Source organism: Elephantulus edwardii, unplaced genomic scaffold (genome assembly GCF_000299155.1).
Source record: "Elephantulus edwardii isolate Elephantulus edwardi_28Jun2011 unplaced genomic scaffold, EleEdw1.0 scaffold00103, whole genome shotgun sequence".
NCBI classification, from domain to species: domain Eukaryota; kingdom Metazoa; phylum Chordata; class Mammalia; order Macroscelidea; family Macroscelididae; genus Elephantulus; species Elephantulus edwardii.
This window is the reverse complement of record NW_006399853.1, coordinates 11,459,372-11,472,508: the sequence shown is the minus strand read 5'-3', so window position 1 is coordinate 11,472,508 and position 13,137 is coordinate 11,459,372. Positions and strand designations below refer to the sequence as shown.

At 44.3% G+C, this 13,137-nt stretch overlaps 1 protein-coding gene across 3 annotated transcripts in view; it reads right to left on the bottom strand.

Moving 5' to 3' along the window:
- Positions 1-13,137, bottom strand: part of NEDD4L (neural precursor cell expressed, developmentally down-regulated 4-like, E3 ubiquitin protein ligase) — a 280,431-nt gene that overhangs the window by 66,533 nt on the left and 200,761 nt on the right. For all 3 annotated transcript variants that reach the window (XM_006891744.1, XM_006891745.1, XM_006891746.1), the window contains exons 6-8: positions 8,489-8,550; positions 7,928-8,030; positions 5,249-5,415 (exon numbers count right to left, since the gene is read on the bottom strand). In XM_006891744.1, coding sequence (XP_006891806.1) covers positions 5,249-5,415; positions 7,928-8,030; positions 8,489-8,535 — 317 coding nt within the window. In that variant the 5' untranslated portion in view covers positions 8,536-8,550. The remainder of the gene's footprint in view (positions 1-5,248; positions 5,416-7,927; positions 8,031-8,488; positions 8,551-13,137) is intronic.

Below are 13,137 nucleotides of genomic sequence, written 5' to 3'. Positions count from 1 at the left end.
CCTCCTTCTCCGGCAGAGCATCTGGTGGATTCGAACCGTGTTCCTCTGGGATTGCAGTGCAGCTTCTTGCCACTAGGCCACCAGAGCTCCCCTACCATCTTGATTTCTTGATGCTTCTCTACCACCACGGAGCAAGCATCCCATAAGCTCTATCTTCGGGGTTGGCTTGGGTCTTGGGGATAAAGACAGACAAAGAAAGGATGCAGGCTTAAAACTGTGGCGTGTTCTTAGAGACTCCTCCATTCGAGCGCACAGCTCAGGGAGGCAGACCAAGTAACAAACATCCCCATTCACAACATGAGGACTCCTCGTGGTGCAGTGGTTAGAGTGCTCAGCTGCTAAGTGAAAGGGTTACGGTTTGAACCCCACCAACTATTGTATTGAAGAAAGATGAGATGGTTTCCTTCCAGAAAGATTACAGCCTTGGAAACTCCAAGGTCCCCAGCCTGTTAGTCTCTTCTGCTTCAGAGTCACTAAGAGTTGGAATCCATTCAACATCAACAGACTTCAAGGTATATGGAAGTTAATGATCAGTGATTCTCCGTGAGACTCAGGTACCAGCTGCTTGAACTTCTTGTGTTTTGCTCACGATCATGTTTCTACAATTCAAAACAAAACTCATCCCAACGCATCAAGTTGGAATTGACTCACAGCTGACCCTCCAGCGGGTTTTTGGAGGCAGCAGGAGTGGCATCCACTTCTGAAATAACCTGCCTCCAGAAACCCTATGAACTGTGATAAATGTCGAGAGTTGTAGAGGGGCGTCAAGCTTTTTGTTCCTAGGGTCACTATGAGTCGTGCTTGACTCGAAGGCAATCAACAACTACAACAACAACAGGTCACATGAGAGGAGACTGTCCACTTTTCTTGCAGGGACCACTGGTGGATTTAAATCACCTGAGAAGTACCACCTTTGGGTTAAGAGCACAATGTCCTTTGGACTATGCCACCAGAGCTCAATTTTTCCAACCAAGGGCTACATTTTCAGATGCTCATTTCTTAACCTGTTAAGCAGTGTCAGATAATGGCACTTCACAACCACAAGTCTTCTAATCACTGCATGTTGCTAAGACAAGGCACATACATGTTAGATTGACTTATAAAAGCGCAATGAACTTGTGAAACATTACACAACATGGATGAGCCTGGAGGATGTTCTGCTGAGTGAAATATCTCAGTCGCAAAAGGACAAATATGGCATAAGACCATGGTTATAAAACAGGACTGACGATATCATCTCACCCCTGTAAGAATAGCACAATTTAACAGAACACCAAATAACAAATGCTGGCTAGGCTGTAGAGAAACTGGAACCCTTATTCACTGTTGGAGACAGTGTTAAACAGCACAGCCACTATGGAAGGCAGTATGGTGCTTTCTCAAAAAATTGCAAATAGAAATACCATTTGACCCAGCAATTCCAGTAATGGGAATATACTGTGAAGAAATGAGAACTGCCACCCAAGCAGATATATGCAGATCCATGTTTATTGTGGCTTTTTTCACAATAGCAAGGAGTGGGAAACAACCCAAATGCCCATCAACAAACAAATGGATAGAAAAACTGTGGTATATTCACACAGTGGAATACTATGCTGCACTGAAAAATAAGGAACTCATGAAATATTATACAAAATAGGAGACCATGGAGGACACTATGCTGTGTGAAGTATCTCAGTCACAAAAGGACAAATACTGCAGAGTGCCACTGTTGTAAAGCGAGTCTGACATGGGAGTTGGGGGGAAATTAAAAGTGGATAAATGATGTATTCAGCATTAAGACAGATGAGGGAGAGAACTGTTTAGGAGGAATATATGATTAGGTATTATTGTCATGACAAGAGTCCAGAATGAAAGCTGCATAGAGGAGTGGACTGGAGGACAGAGGCCGTATAACAATGAAAGAATTTTTTTTTTACTTTTCAAACAGAAAAGTGAACTGGGGCAGGGGGCGGGGAGGAAAGTGTGCAACAATGAATGAATGGAAATTCAAAGTCTCTGTAAACATTCATTGAAACAAACAAAAAAACCCCAACCCAACAAAACAAAAAACCAGGACTGGCATGGGGGGGGGAGGCGGTTAGGGAGCAGAATAGGAAAAGCATGGATAGATAATGAACACTACATGAGAGGAAGAACGGTACAAAGGGATATATGCTTAGACTGGAACAGTACATCAGCAGAGAACTGCCAGAAGTCCAGGCTGGGTTTAGAAGGGGTCGTGGTACTAGGGATATTGTAGCTGATGCTAGATGGATCTTAGCTGAAAGCAGGGAATACCAGAAGAATGTCTATCTGTGTTTCATTGATTATGCAAAGGCATTTGACTGTGTGGATCATAACAAACTGGGGCTGACTCTGAGAAGAATGGGAATCCCAGAACATTTAATCGTGCTAATGCGAAACCTATACTTGGACCAAGAGGAAGTTGTCAGAACAGAGCAGGGTAACACTGCATGGTTCAAAATTGGGAAGGGTGTACGCCAGGGATGTGTCCTATCTCCATACCTTTTCAACCTGTATGCAGAGCAGATTATCAGAGAGGCTGGGCTCTATGAGGAGAAGTGTGGCATCAGGATTGGTGGAAGATCTATTAACAATCTGTGTTACGCAGGTGACACAACCCTGCTTGCTGAAACTGAGGAGGACCTCATGCACTTGCTGCGAAGGGTCAAGGACTGCAGACTTCAGTATGGACTGAGGCTCAATGTCAAGAAGACAAAGATTCTCACCACTGGACCAATTGGTTGCATCAGGATGGATGGCAAAGAGATTGAGATTGTTCACAGCTATAGTTTGCTCAGCTCCACGGTCAACACTCTTGGCACCAGCAGCCAGGAAATAAAAAAACGTATTGCGACGGGAAAGTCTGCTGTTAGGGACCTCTCTAAAGTACTCAAGAGCAATGGTGTCTCTCTGGAGACTAAAGTGTGCCTGATACAGGCCGTGGTCTTTGCAATCACTTGTTATGCATCAGAGAGTTGGACAATGACTAGGGAGGACAGAAGGAGAATTGATGCCTTTGAGCTGTGGTGCTGGAGAAGAGTTATTTCGAGTACCATGGACTGCCAAGAAAACAAACAGATTCATCCTGGAAAGGGTTAAACCAGGCTACTCCTTGGAAGCAAGGATTCTGGGGCTTCGTCTGACATACTTTGGACAGGTTGTAAGGAGGGACAGATCCTTGGAGAGGGACATCATGCTTGGTAGGGTGGAGGGACAGCGCAGGAGGGGAAGACCTTCTATGAGGTAGATTGATTCAGTGACTGGGATAATCGGGATGGGTCTGTCAGAGGCAATGCGATTGGCACAGCATAGAGGAGGGTTTAGGGCTGTTGTACATAGGGTCACTATGAGTTGCAAACGACTCGACGGCACATAACAACAACAATAACAATTATATTCATGACAACAATCGGGAATAAGAGGTGCACTGCAAAGTGGATTAGGGTGGGCGTAGGGAGGGGGAGGAAAGAAAATGTGCAACAATGAATGCACAAAAAAAAAAAGAAGAAAAGCTTGAATAGTCAAATTGGTTAGAATAGATTTTATAACTGTGTCATCAATGAAAGGGAAAGTGCTGAGGAGAAATAAGTGAATATCAGTAATAAAGAATGCAAAGAATCAAGTGTGTCACTTCCATTTACATTTCCATGTATTACAATACAGTGTAGATTAATATCACTGGGATCTCATATTTAGCCATTTGCACTGTCTTTCAGCAGTCTACTATGGAACAAATGAGCCAGTGTCCATGGAGGGCAGCCCCATCCAGCAATGACCAGACAGCTAGTTGACCTTCACAAGAATCCACATGAGGACAGAACTTTTTATCTCTCAAATAAAACCTGGGCAGAGCATCTCTTTATTTTCAGAGATAAAATGACTATCAAGATTACCCATTACATTGCTAAAGTTGGCCCATTAGCAAACTTCTTTCAGAGTATGAGTTGAAGGGAAAAAAGTCCACCTACATTATACTTACTTTTATTTGATATTAAAAATTATTTGGACGATTGTGAAGCTCATGAGTTCTGGAATTTTTCCTTTTCCTTTTAATTTTTTATCTTTGCTTTCAAATTTGCTTTGCAAATTCTAATCTTTTGTTAAAGGAACTGAAATCCCACTAGTGTTTATGTGTTATCTCCAAACTGAAAAAAGCACTGCCTGAACAAATCAGTTCACAGAAAGCTTGAAGCTGGCAAGGGATTAGAATAAAGCAGGGCTTCAAACAGGTTCTTCACGGTCCAGTCATGGCCAAGAAAGTGAAACTGAAATGGACTCGCATTCGTAAAATTTGAGTGTACCAGAAGGCAAAAAAATTCTAGCCAGAACTGGCGAGAAACTTAATCCCCCTCTTGTAAAACAAGGGCAGCGTGTGTACTGCAAAGCAACTAAATCTCCTGACAAGAGGAGTTAAAAGAAACAGCATCGTGCTCAAAGATGGTGGCTGACCATGCTACTCGGGACATGTCTCCTCCACAGTCCAGACCATGATCTAATCGCCCACCTCAGGCTCCTGAAAGAGCTCACTGTGCTCTAAGGATCCCATACCAGTGCTTCTGGGTAAATTTTTTCCCCCCATGTTCTGGCTATCTTTCTCTTTATTCATATCTTACAGTTTTGAGTTTATTCTGATTTTTCTGCCTTGGCCATGATGGAAATGGTTTGAAACAGTTTGAAACCCTAGAATAAAGAGTGATTACTAATTCTGATTTTTGCACCTTACCTATCATATTTCTAATTATGTCAAGAGGTGCTATACACAATCTTCAAAAAAGAGAAGACATTTTCTGAGAGCATTTCTAAACCAAATCATCGATGGGAATAAAAATCCAGAAAAAGGCCAGGAAAGCAGAAAATAACACGTCTTGTGTGCTTGTTGTTAGATTAATTCAGGGGAGGAGCTTAAAGGAAGAGATAATGTAATCCCCAAAACAAATAGACTCCCCAAACGTAAGAGAAATCCAGAAAAATATCCTGTGTGTTTCAGTTTATGAATCTAGACATTAAAAGCATCACTAGTCCATACTTTGAAAAGCACAATAGGATACAAAGACATCAGGTGGTTCCTTAAAACACTCAACTCCTGTCTGGCTCCCAGACACCTTACCTGGGTGATGAGGAAGCCTGATGTGTTTATACAGCTAAGTGTGGTGGCTGACACAGAATTGATTCCCCAACCTGGTGGTGAAAACGTGGCTGAGCCTATAGTGTGGCCATGGCCCCAGCGCCGAGCGGTACTCACATTAAGCTCGGTCGGTGCCACTGCGTGGTCCTGTTGTTGTGGTTGACGTAGTAAGTCCGGCCTAGATTGTCCACTTTCTCCTCCCACCCAGGGGGCAGAGGAGGAGGGGGAAGCTCCTCTTGGTGCTGAGAGGCTGAATCATTGGAGTCGACCACCTCCCAGCCATGCTGAGGAATGAAAGGAAGCGGCGATTACGGGCTGAAGATGTGAGGGAAAGATAATTAACATGCATCCTGTCATCGTCTGCATGGTGGGTCTTGCAATACCTTCAAGTATCACAAGATAATAGATTTCCACAGAAGGGTAAAAACCAATTCTAGAAGTTTCTAGAATATGCTGAGCCCTGGCCAACTGACTGTGTTACCTTCTAGAAGACTCCATAACATACATGGCTTCTTAAGTTACTTAAGTCTGTCACATTGGACTCGTAAACAAAATAAAAAGAAAAAATGGCAAACTTCATTGGAATTGAGTGGGACCCAAGTCATCGCTGACCCTGCACTGTGTTTGTGAGACTAGAAAGTGAACAAGAGGAGATTGCCCATCTCCCTCAGAGCCTTTCGTGGATTTGAACCAGTGAAGAGGGGCCTCTGGCTTAGAAGGGCACATCGCTATGGAGGACTCCACCAGAGCTCCCTACTCTTTTCAAATTCTATTATTTAGGATTTTGATCATGAAGGAGCCCTAGTGGTGCAGAGGTTAAAGGGTGTGGAGGCCAACTGAAAGGTGGGTGGCTGGACCTCTCTGTTCCCTCTGCAGGGGGAAAGATGAGGTACGTCTGCTTCTGTAAAGACTTGTCACCTTGGAAACCCCATGGGCAGTTCTACTGTATCCCACAGGGCTCTGGTGAGTCAGAATCGACTCGCTGGAAACTGGTTTGGTTGGTTTATCTCGACTGTACAAATAGCACCAGTGACATGCGGAAAGCCACACTGCGAGCGCTCTCTTTTCAAGGGGACCCGGGAGCCGTGTTGCTGGTACATTCTTTCAAGAAGCCCCAGTTCTCCCCAGAGCTCTCTGGGAGCTGCCCTCACAGAAACGGGCTTCTTGGGACCAGAGCCGGTGTGACATTTTGCAGTGCATATTTCAGGCATTAAGTCTTTCTTTCCTTGTATCCTCTGGTAAAGCTGCTGGAAAATTAAGTAATTCACTGGTTACTGCAGTTGGAAGGTTTGGAGAGTGTGAAGAATCACTTGTGTTTGAGATAAAAATCTGTAGCTGGGCTTATGCAATGCTCACATGCATCCATGATTACATCCACTTCACTGTTCCTCACATACAGTGTGAGATGACAGCTTCTGAGGCAAATCCAGCTGAAAACTGGGCCTCATGGTCTGCAGGGCCTTGGCGGACCTGCCTGTAACACACGATTCCCATGTCATGTAAATTCAACAGCTGGAGATGTGAGAGTTAGCCCAAGAGAGGCTTTGTTGAAAAGGCATTTTCAGAATAAAATGGGGCCAAAAAAATCTGTACTGGGCAGGTGGTGGGGGTGGGGGTTTGGCATTAATATGCGACAGGAGTTAAGCACTAAAGTGTAACTATTTAATAAAATATAACACAAGAGGGGGCAGAGAGCATCATGCTGCATGAAATATCTCAGTTTCATAAGGACAAATACTGCATATGGTCATTATTGTGAAAACAGAATAACTGAGTAAGATATGTATAAATGTGCTAAAGGGGAAATGAGGGGTAGAAAAAGGGGACGAGTGGGGAAAAAAAATCACTGGGACAGCAGAGGTTGGAGGATGGAGAGGAGGGTAGAAAAATGGGAATGTTCAGTGGGGACCTGAAGAGATAGATTGATAACAGGCATAGATCAATGTCAATGATATCAACGATAATGTATGTGATTGTATAAAACACAAGGTACATGAATGAAACACAATGTCTATGAATGACTGTATGAAACACAAAATGCGTGTACAAACATGATACACATGATTACATGAAAACCAATAAAAAACGTAAAAAAAAAGGATAATGTCTTATGCAGTATTGGTCCTTATGAGACTGAGTTAGTTTACTTAGTCCAATGGTGATTAATTTTATAAAACATACTATAAAGGAATGATTGTATGAAGTGTAACGTCAGTAACGGAAAGTGTGAAACACAAAAATCCCCCACCATGTATATGAATGAAACACAATGTCCATGAATAACTATATGTATCCCAGTAAAATTTAAAAAAAGGGGGGGAAAGGCAAAAAGGAAAATTCTCCTGGACCACTAACTCCCAAATGGCATTTTTAGACTAAGCTTTCCAACAAGTTTTCTATCACCTGTGTGACAAATAAAAAAGAAACTTGGGAAAGATCTTCTAAATCATGTGATTTGCTTTGAAACAATTCAAAGTGCTGAGAGGAATTTAGAAAGAGTAGAATGTCTGTTGCACTGGCCGAATTCATCAGGTGAGGAGAAAGTTGCACATTGGTAAGGGGGTCAGTGAGTTAGAGGTAGCCTGTATATGAAGAAGAATGTAAAAAAGCCAAGCGTTCCTCATTCTCGTTTTTCTAAATAAATGAAAGGTTAAATTTTCAAAGACACATATTTATGGATGCAGGCTGAGCTTACCCGCTAAGGTAACCTTTGTAAACTTTTATTTCCTTGGAGTAGAGACTCACATCTTAAAGTAAAGCATGAATACATTCGTAGGCAAAGCAAAATCAGCTCACCTCCATGTCGTCCCTCTGTTCACTGTTCTCATCATCCTGGCCTCCGTTTTTGGGCATATAAGCCATTTTCAGTCGCAAAAATCCCTTGACTCGAGATTTGTGACTGCAAAATGGAAGAAGATTGGTTACAAAACATATGATGACCTGCTACGGCTTTTCACAAGGATGACAACTTTGGGTTTTTAATAAAAAAAAATTTCTTTCCTTATGGTCTTGAGAACATATACCAATTCAAGTTTCCACACGTACCACTTGATAACACTGTCTACCTGCTTTGAGTTTTCTCTTACATTTTCTTTCCTGCGTAATTTCTACCCCCTAAAAATAAATCCACTGGCCCCTAAAATTCCTGTCTTTCAAGAAGCTATTATCACAATGTGATCCCATGTAGATAGTTCTTAAGAGACAGTCTTTTTAAGGAAAATGATGACGCTGTATGAGAAGAAATAAAAAAAGAAGTTGAAATCTCAGAAAACCACCAAAAATCTTCTGTCTCTACATAGAAATACACACTCCCACTCAGTCCCAGTGACGAAAGCACACACACACACCCAGCCTCACCTTCTCGGTCTGAGGAGAAAATCCTTAAAGGTATAGGGTCGCTCCATGGTTGGATCTTCCGTCTGCAGAAAAGAGAGATGAAATATGCCTTAATATTCTTGGTAGTTTTGTATTTTTGATAGAACAGACTGGACTACACCGGATTTCATATTTTAGAACAATAGCACAGCTGAAAGAGAAACTGACTTCAAAACCAAAACCTAAACTTATTGCTGTCGAGTTGATTCAAGTCCTGAAGATGTAACAGTTCAGCACAGAACTGCCCACAGGGCTTCCAAAGCTGTGGTTTTCATGGAAGGAGATGACGCCATCTTTTCCCACGGAGCAGCCGGTGGGTTTGAACCACTGACCACAGAAGAGAACTTAACCAATGTGCCACCAGAGTTCTGTCCACAGCCCGTACTTGTCAATTAATTAAACATCAGATAGGCCACTACGCTTCATCTACTCAAGATCCACTAGATGTCACTGTCACCAGCAGTTTTTTTAGACATCAACTCCAGCCATGGACAAATGACAAAATTACAGCCATTCTCGCCAGCTGTAATTTCTAACCGCAGGGGGCAGGCCTCAGGCTCACTGGGCGGGTTCAGTGTCTCAGCCCCAGTGGGTACCGGTGACCTGCTGGCTCTGTGACTCAAGACACCTAAAAACAGAGTTAGCAGGACAATTTTCAAGAGCTAATTTTTAAGTGTCATTTTTTTCTTTCGTCTCCTTCAAGGAGGGCTGGCTGTCTCAGGCAGCACCATCCACATAGGATGCTGGAGCCTAGACGACGAAGCTCTGAGTGTGACCTTCAACGCTGAGCACCTTCGGAGAAGTCAGCACACATTCTGTGGCCGGTCAGAGCAAGCAGGCCATGGGAAGAATAAATATTACTATTTCATTCAGAAAGTACAACCAAGGTGCTCTTTGGAGGCAAGGATGCTAACGCTTCATAGCACGATGTTAGGAGGGGTCAGTTCTTGGAAAAGGACATCATGCTCGGTCAGCATAAGAGGAAGCCCTTCAACAAAATGGATGGACACAGCCACTGTACCAATGGGCAGAAGTAGATCAGAGACAGTGAGATGGCACAGGACAGGGCAGGGTTCAGACCTCTTGTTTACAGAGTTGCTGTGAATTGTTGTTGATCTGATGGCACCTAACAACAACAACAACAACAAGCTCTCGCACATAACAGCTGTGAGGATGACGCTGGACTGAGAAGTGCTTCCTTCTGCTGTGACACAGGGTCACGGTGAGTCACTCCAACTTTACAGCATCAACACCACCACTACCACCCCCACACGTGTGTCGTAAAACCTCGGATATCTACACCCTCCAATTAAAATTTAAAAATATTTACTTCTGTACCAAGAGAGACAAGCCATCATATAATGACGTGTTATTGTGTCATGTGTGCATACGAGGGTGTTTATATTAGAAATGTTGATCTGCTGATGTCACTTCCTGCTTTAATGCCCATTAGCTTCCTATTGCTCTCAGAATTAAATCAAAGTCCCTTCCTGTGGATGTCAGGGTCAAATGTGACCCAGCTCTTACCTACCTTTAGGCTCAATGGGAGTCTCTGTTCACTCTTCACCCTCCAGCCATCCTGGACTCTCTACCCTGTCAGCCTATGACATCTAAGGCTGCTTTAGGGCCAGTGCTCTGCAGTCCCCACTGCTGGACAGCTCTGGTTGCAGGTGGCCCAGCGTTGTCCCCACTCTGCCCTCAGGGTCTGGGTGCCAAGTCAGCCTCAGAAACCTCAGCCTAAATCACCAACAGACATCGACCCTTGTTGCCTTCTATCATCCTCATCTGCTTATCACAATCTGTAGTGATTCTGTCCAGCTACTTACATCATCTAATCCTTCTAGAATGAAAGCCCACGGGACAGAGATTTAGCAGCATACCCTCAGTGCCAACAATGCTGTTTCGTGAAAAGCATTACTTTTGTGTGTCAACCCATATAGTTGGAACCAACCCATTGCTGACTTTCCAGCGGGTTTTCAGAGACAATAAATGGCATGGGGTATTGTCCAACCTTCTCCCACGGAGCAGCTGGTAGATTCAAACCATGTGCCTTTGGGATTACTGTGCAGCTTCTTACCACTACTCAGGCCACCAGAGCAGGCACTGCAATAAGCAATTAATCAGTTCATCTAAATGTACAGTAAACCACCCAGGCCTCCAAAGTTTATCATCACTGAAGAAGGTCATATTCTCTAGATTATTCTCAGAGTCCTGGTGGTGGAAAAATTAAGCACTCTGTTGTTGTTGTTGTGTTCCACGGAGGTGGAAGCAACCCATAGCTGACTCTCCAGCAGGTTTTCAGAGGCAGTAAATCGCACAGGAGGACACTGTCCATCTTTCTCCTTTACAGCAGCTGTTGGGTCCAAACTGTGTACTTTTGGGGTTGGTAGCACAGTTCCTTTCCACTAAGCCACCATACGTTGGTTGCTAACCAAAAATTTGGAGGTTTGAACTCATCTGGTGGTTCTGAAAGAAGGAAAGACCCAGAGATCTGCTTCCATAAAAGACTAGCACTGTTGAGTGAAATATCTCAGTCGCAAAAGGATAGGTGTTGCATGGCGCCACTATTGTAGAATGGGACTGACTGACATCAGGGTTAGAGTGAGACTGAGAAAAATTGAATTATGTATACTGCATTGAAACAGATGAGGGAAAGAACTGTTTGAAATTGATAGATGATTGGGTATTATGGTTATGACAAGAGTCCAGAATGAAGGCTGCATAGTGGAGTGTACTTGGTGGGGGGTAGGGGGGCGGCGGGATTCTATACCAATGAAATAATTTTTCTTTTACTTTTCAAAGAGAAGAGAGAACTGGGGGGAGGGGTGGGCAGGGAGAAAAATGCAACAATGAATGTATGGAAATCCAAAATCTCTATAAAGGTTCATCAAAATGAATTTAAAAAAAAAATAAATAAAATCAGAGACGGTGTTAAAAAAAGACTAGCATTGTGAAGTGCCAGTTCCTGACTCACAGCAAGCTAGGTGGCAGTGTAGAAGTTCTGCACTTTTCAATCGCGTGTTTTGCATCTGAAAGTTGGACATGGACTAAAGATGGCAGGAGAACGGAGGCCTGTAATTGCAGTGCTGGAGAAGAGTACTGACTATCCTCTGGGCAGGAAAAGGAACAAACGGACATATCTAGAAGGAAGTGCGACCCGGGAGTTTGATGCTTAGAGGCGAGAATGGCCAACTTTCATCTCACATACTGTGGGCATGTTTTTAGGAGGGGCCGCTCCTTGGAGAAAGACATCATGTTGGGAAAGGTGGAGGGTCAGCGTAAGAGAGGAAGATTTTCAACAAGATGTGTTGTCACAGTGACTGTAACAGTGGGCTCGAGCCTATGAGAAAGGATTAGCATGGCCCAGGATAGAGCGAAGTTCAGGCACGTTGTTCACGAGGCTGTGAGGAGTCGTACTTGGCCCAGTGGCACCTGACGAAAACAGTAACGATCTTCACAGAAGTAGGTCAGCTCTCTGGAGGAAAGCCCAGTAAAGACCGAGAACCGGGGGGGTCCTGTAGAAAGCCGTCTGACACACTGGTGTGACCAGGATGGAGGATGCTGGCCAAGACGGATGCTACTGCTGTATGAACATCCAAACGAGAACCTTCTGGACGCGCAATGCTCGCATCCTCCTAGAGAGATGAGCTGCTTTCAGCAGCACAGTGACTGATGTGACACGTGGCGAAGCAGACATAGGTGATGGGAAGGAGTGAATCTGAGCAGGACCCTTGAACTCAGAGCCTGGCTGTGGCCACTGAAAGCACCAGGGCCTGTGGTGGCCACTCCTCTGCTTCTGAATGCCTTCCATCCCCCGCTGACAGGTGCCTGGCCTAGCACTGTCTCTGACCTGCTCATCTTTGGATCACTTCTTCCCTCTGCAGGTCCAGGATGCCCCATCCATACAGCACAGGGAAAGTCTGTAAGGTCCCTTCAGGCTCTGTACCACTGGATTCTGCATGTGTCATAGAGAACTTTCTATTGTTGTCAGGGGCCCTCAAGGCAGCTACGACTCATAGAGAGCCAATGAACAACAGATCGAAACCTTGCCCTACCATGTGCGAGCCTCACTATTTCCTGCATGGAAGTTAGAGGGAAGCGTGTAATAGGCCATTAATAAATACAGGAGGGGGGAAATGCTAAGGAGTCCTGGTGGTGCAGTGATGGAGCACATAGCTGCTAACTGAAAGGTCGTTAGCATGACCCCACCAGCTGGTCCACGGGAGTCAAGCCCTCACAACTGGCCTCTAAAGATTTCAGCCTACGTCAACCCTATGGGGAAGTTCTACCCGACACAGGGTCACTACCCATCAGCACGGATTCAACGGCACTTTGTCACCACCACAACAGGACGCTGATGACAGCTGTCTTCAAGCACAGGTAACGTGCCAACACCACCACCACCTGAAAAGAACTCACTCCAGGAAAATCCAGAATTTGGAGCTGACCTCCCAGCTGCCTCTCATTAACATCCAAAAAGGGTTTGAAAGGGTTTGAAAACTGTTTAAAAGAGATATGTGACTAGGTATTTCTGTCATCACAGGAGTCTAGAGCGATGGCTACATGGTGGAGGGGACCTGGGGGAGGGTTTGTAAAACAATGAAAGAATCTTTTCTTTTACTTTTCCATAA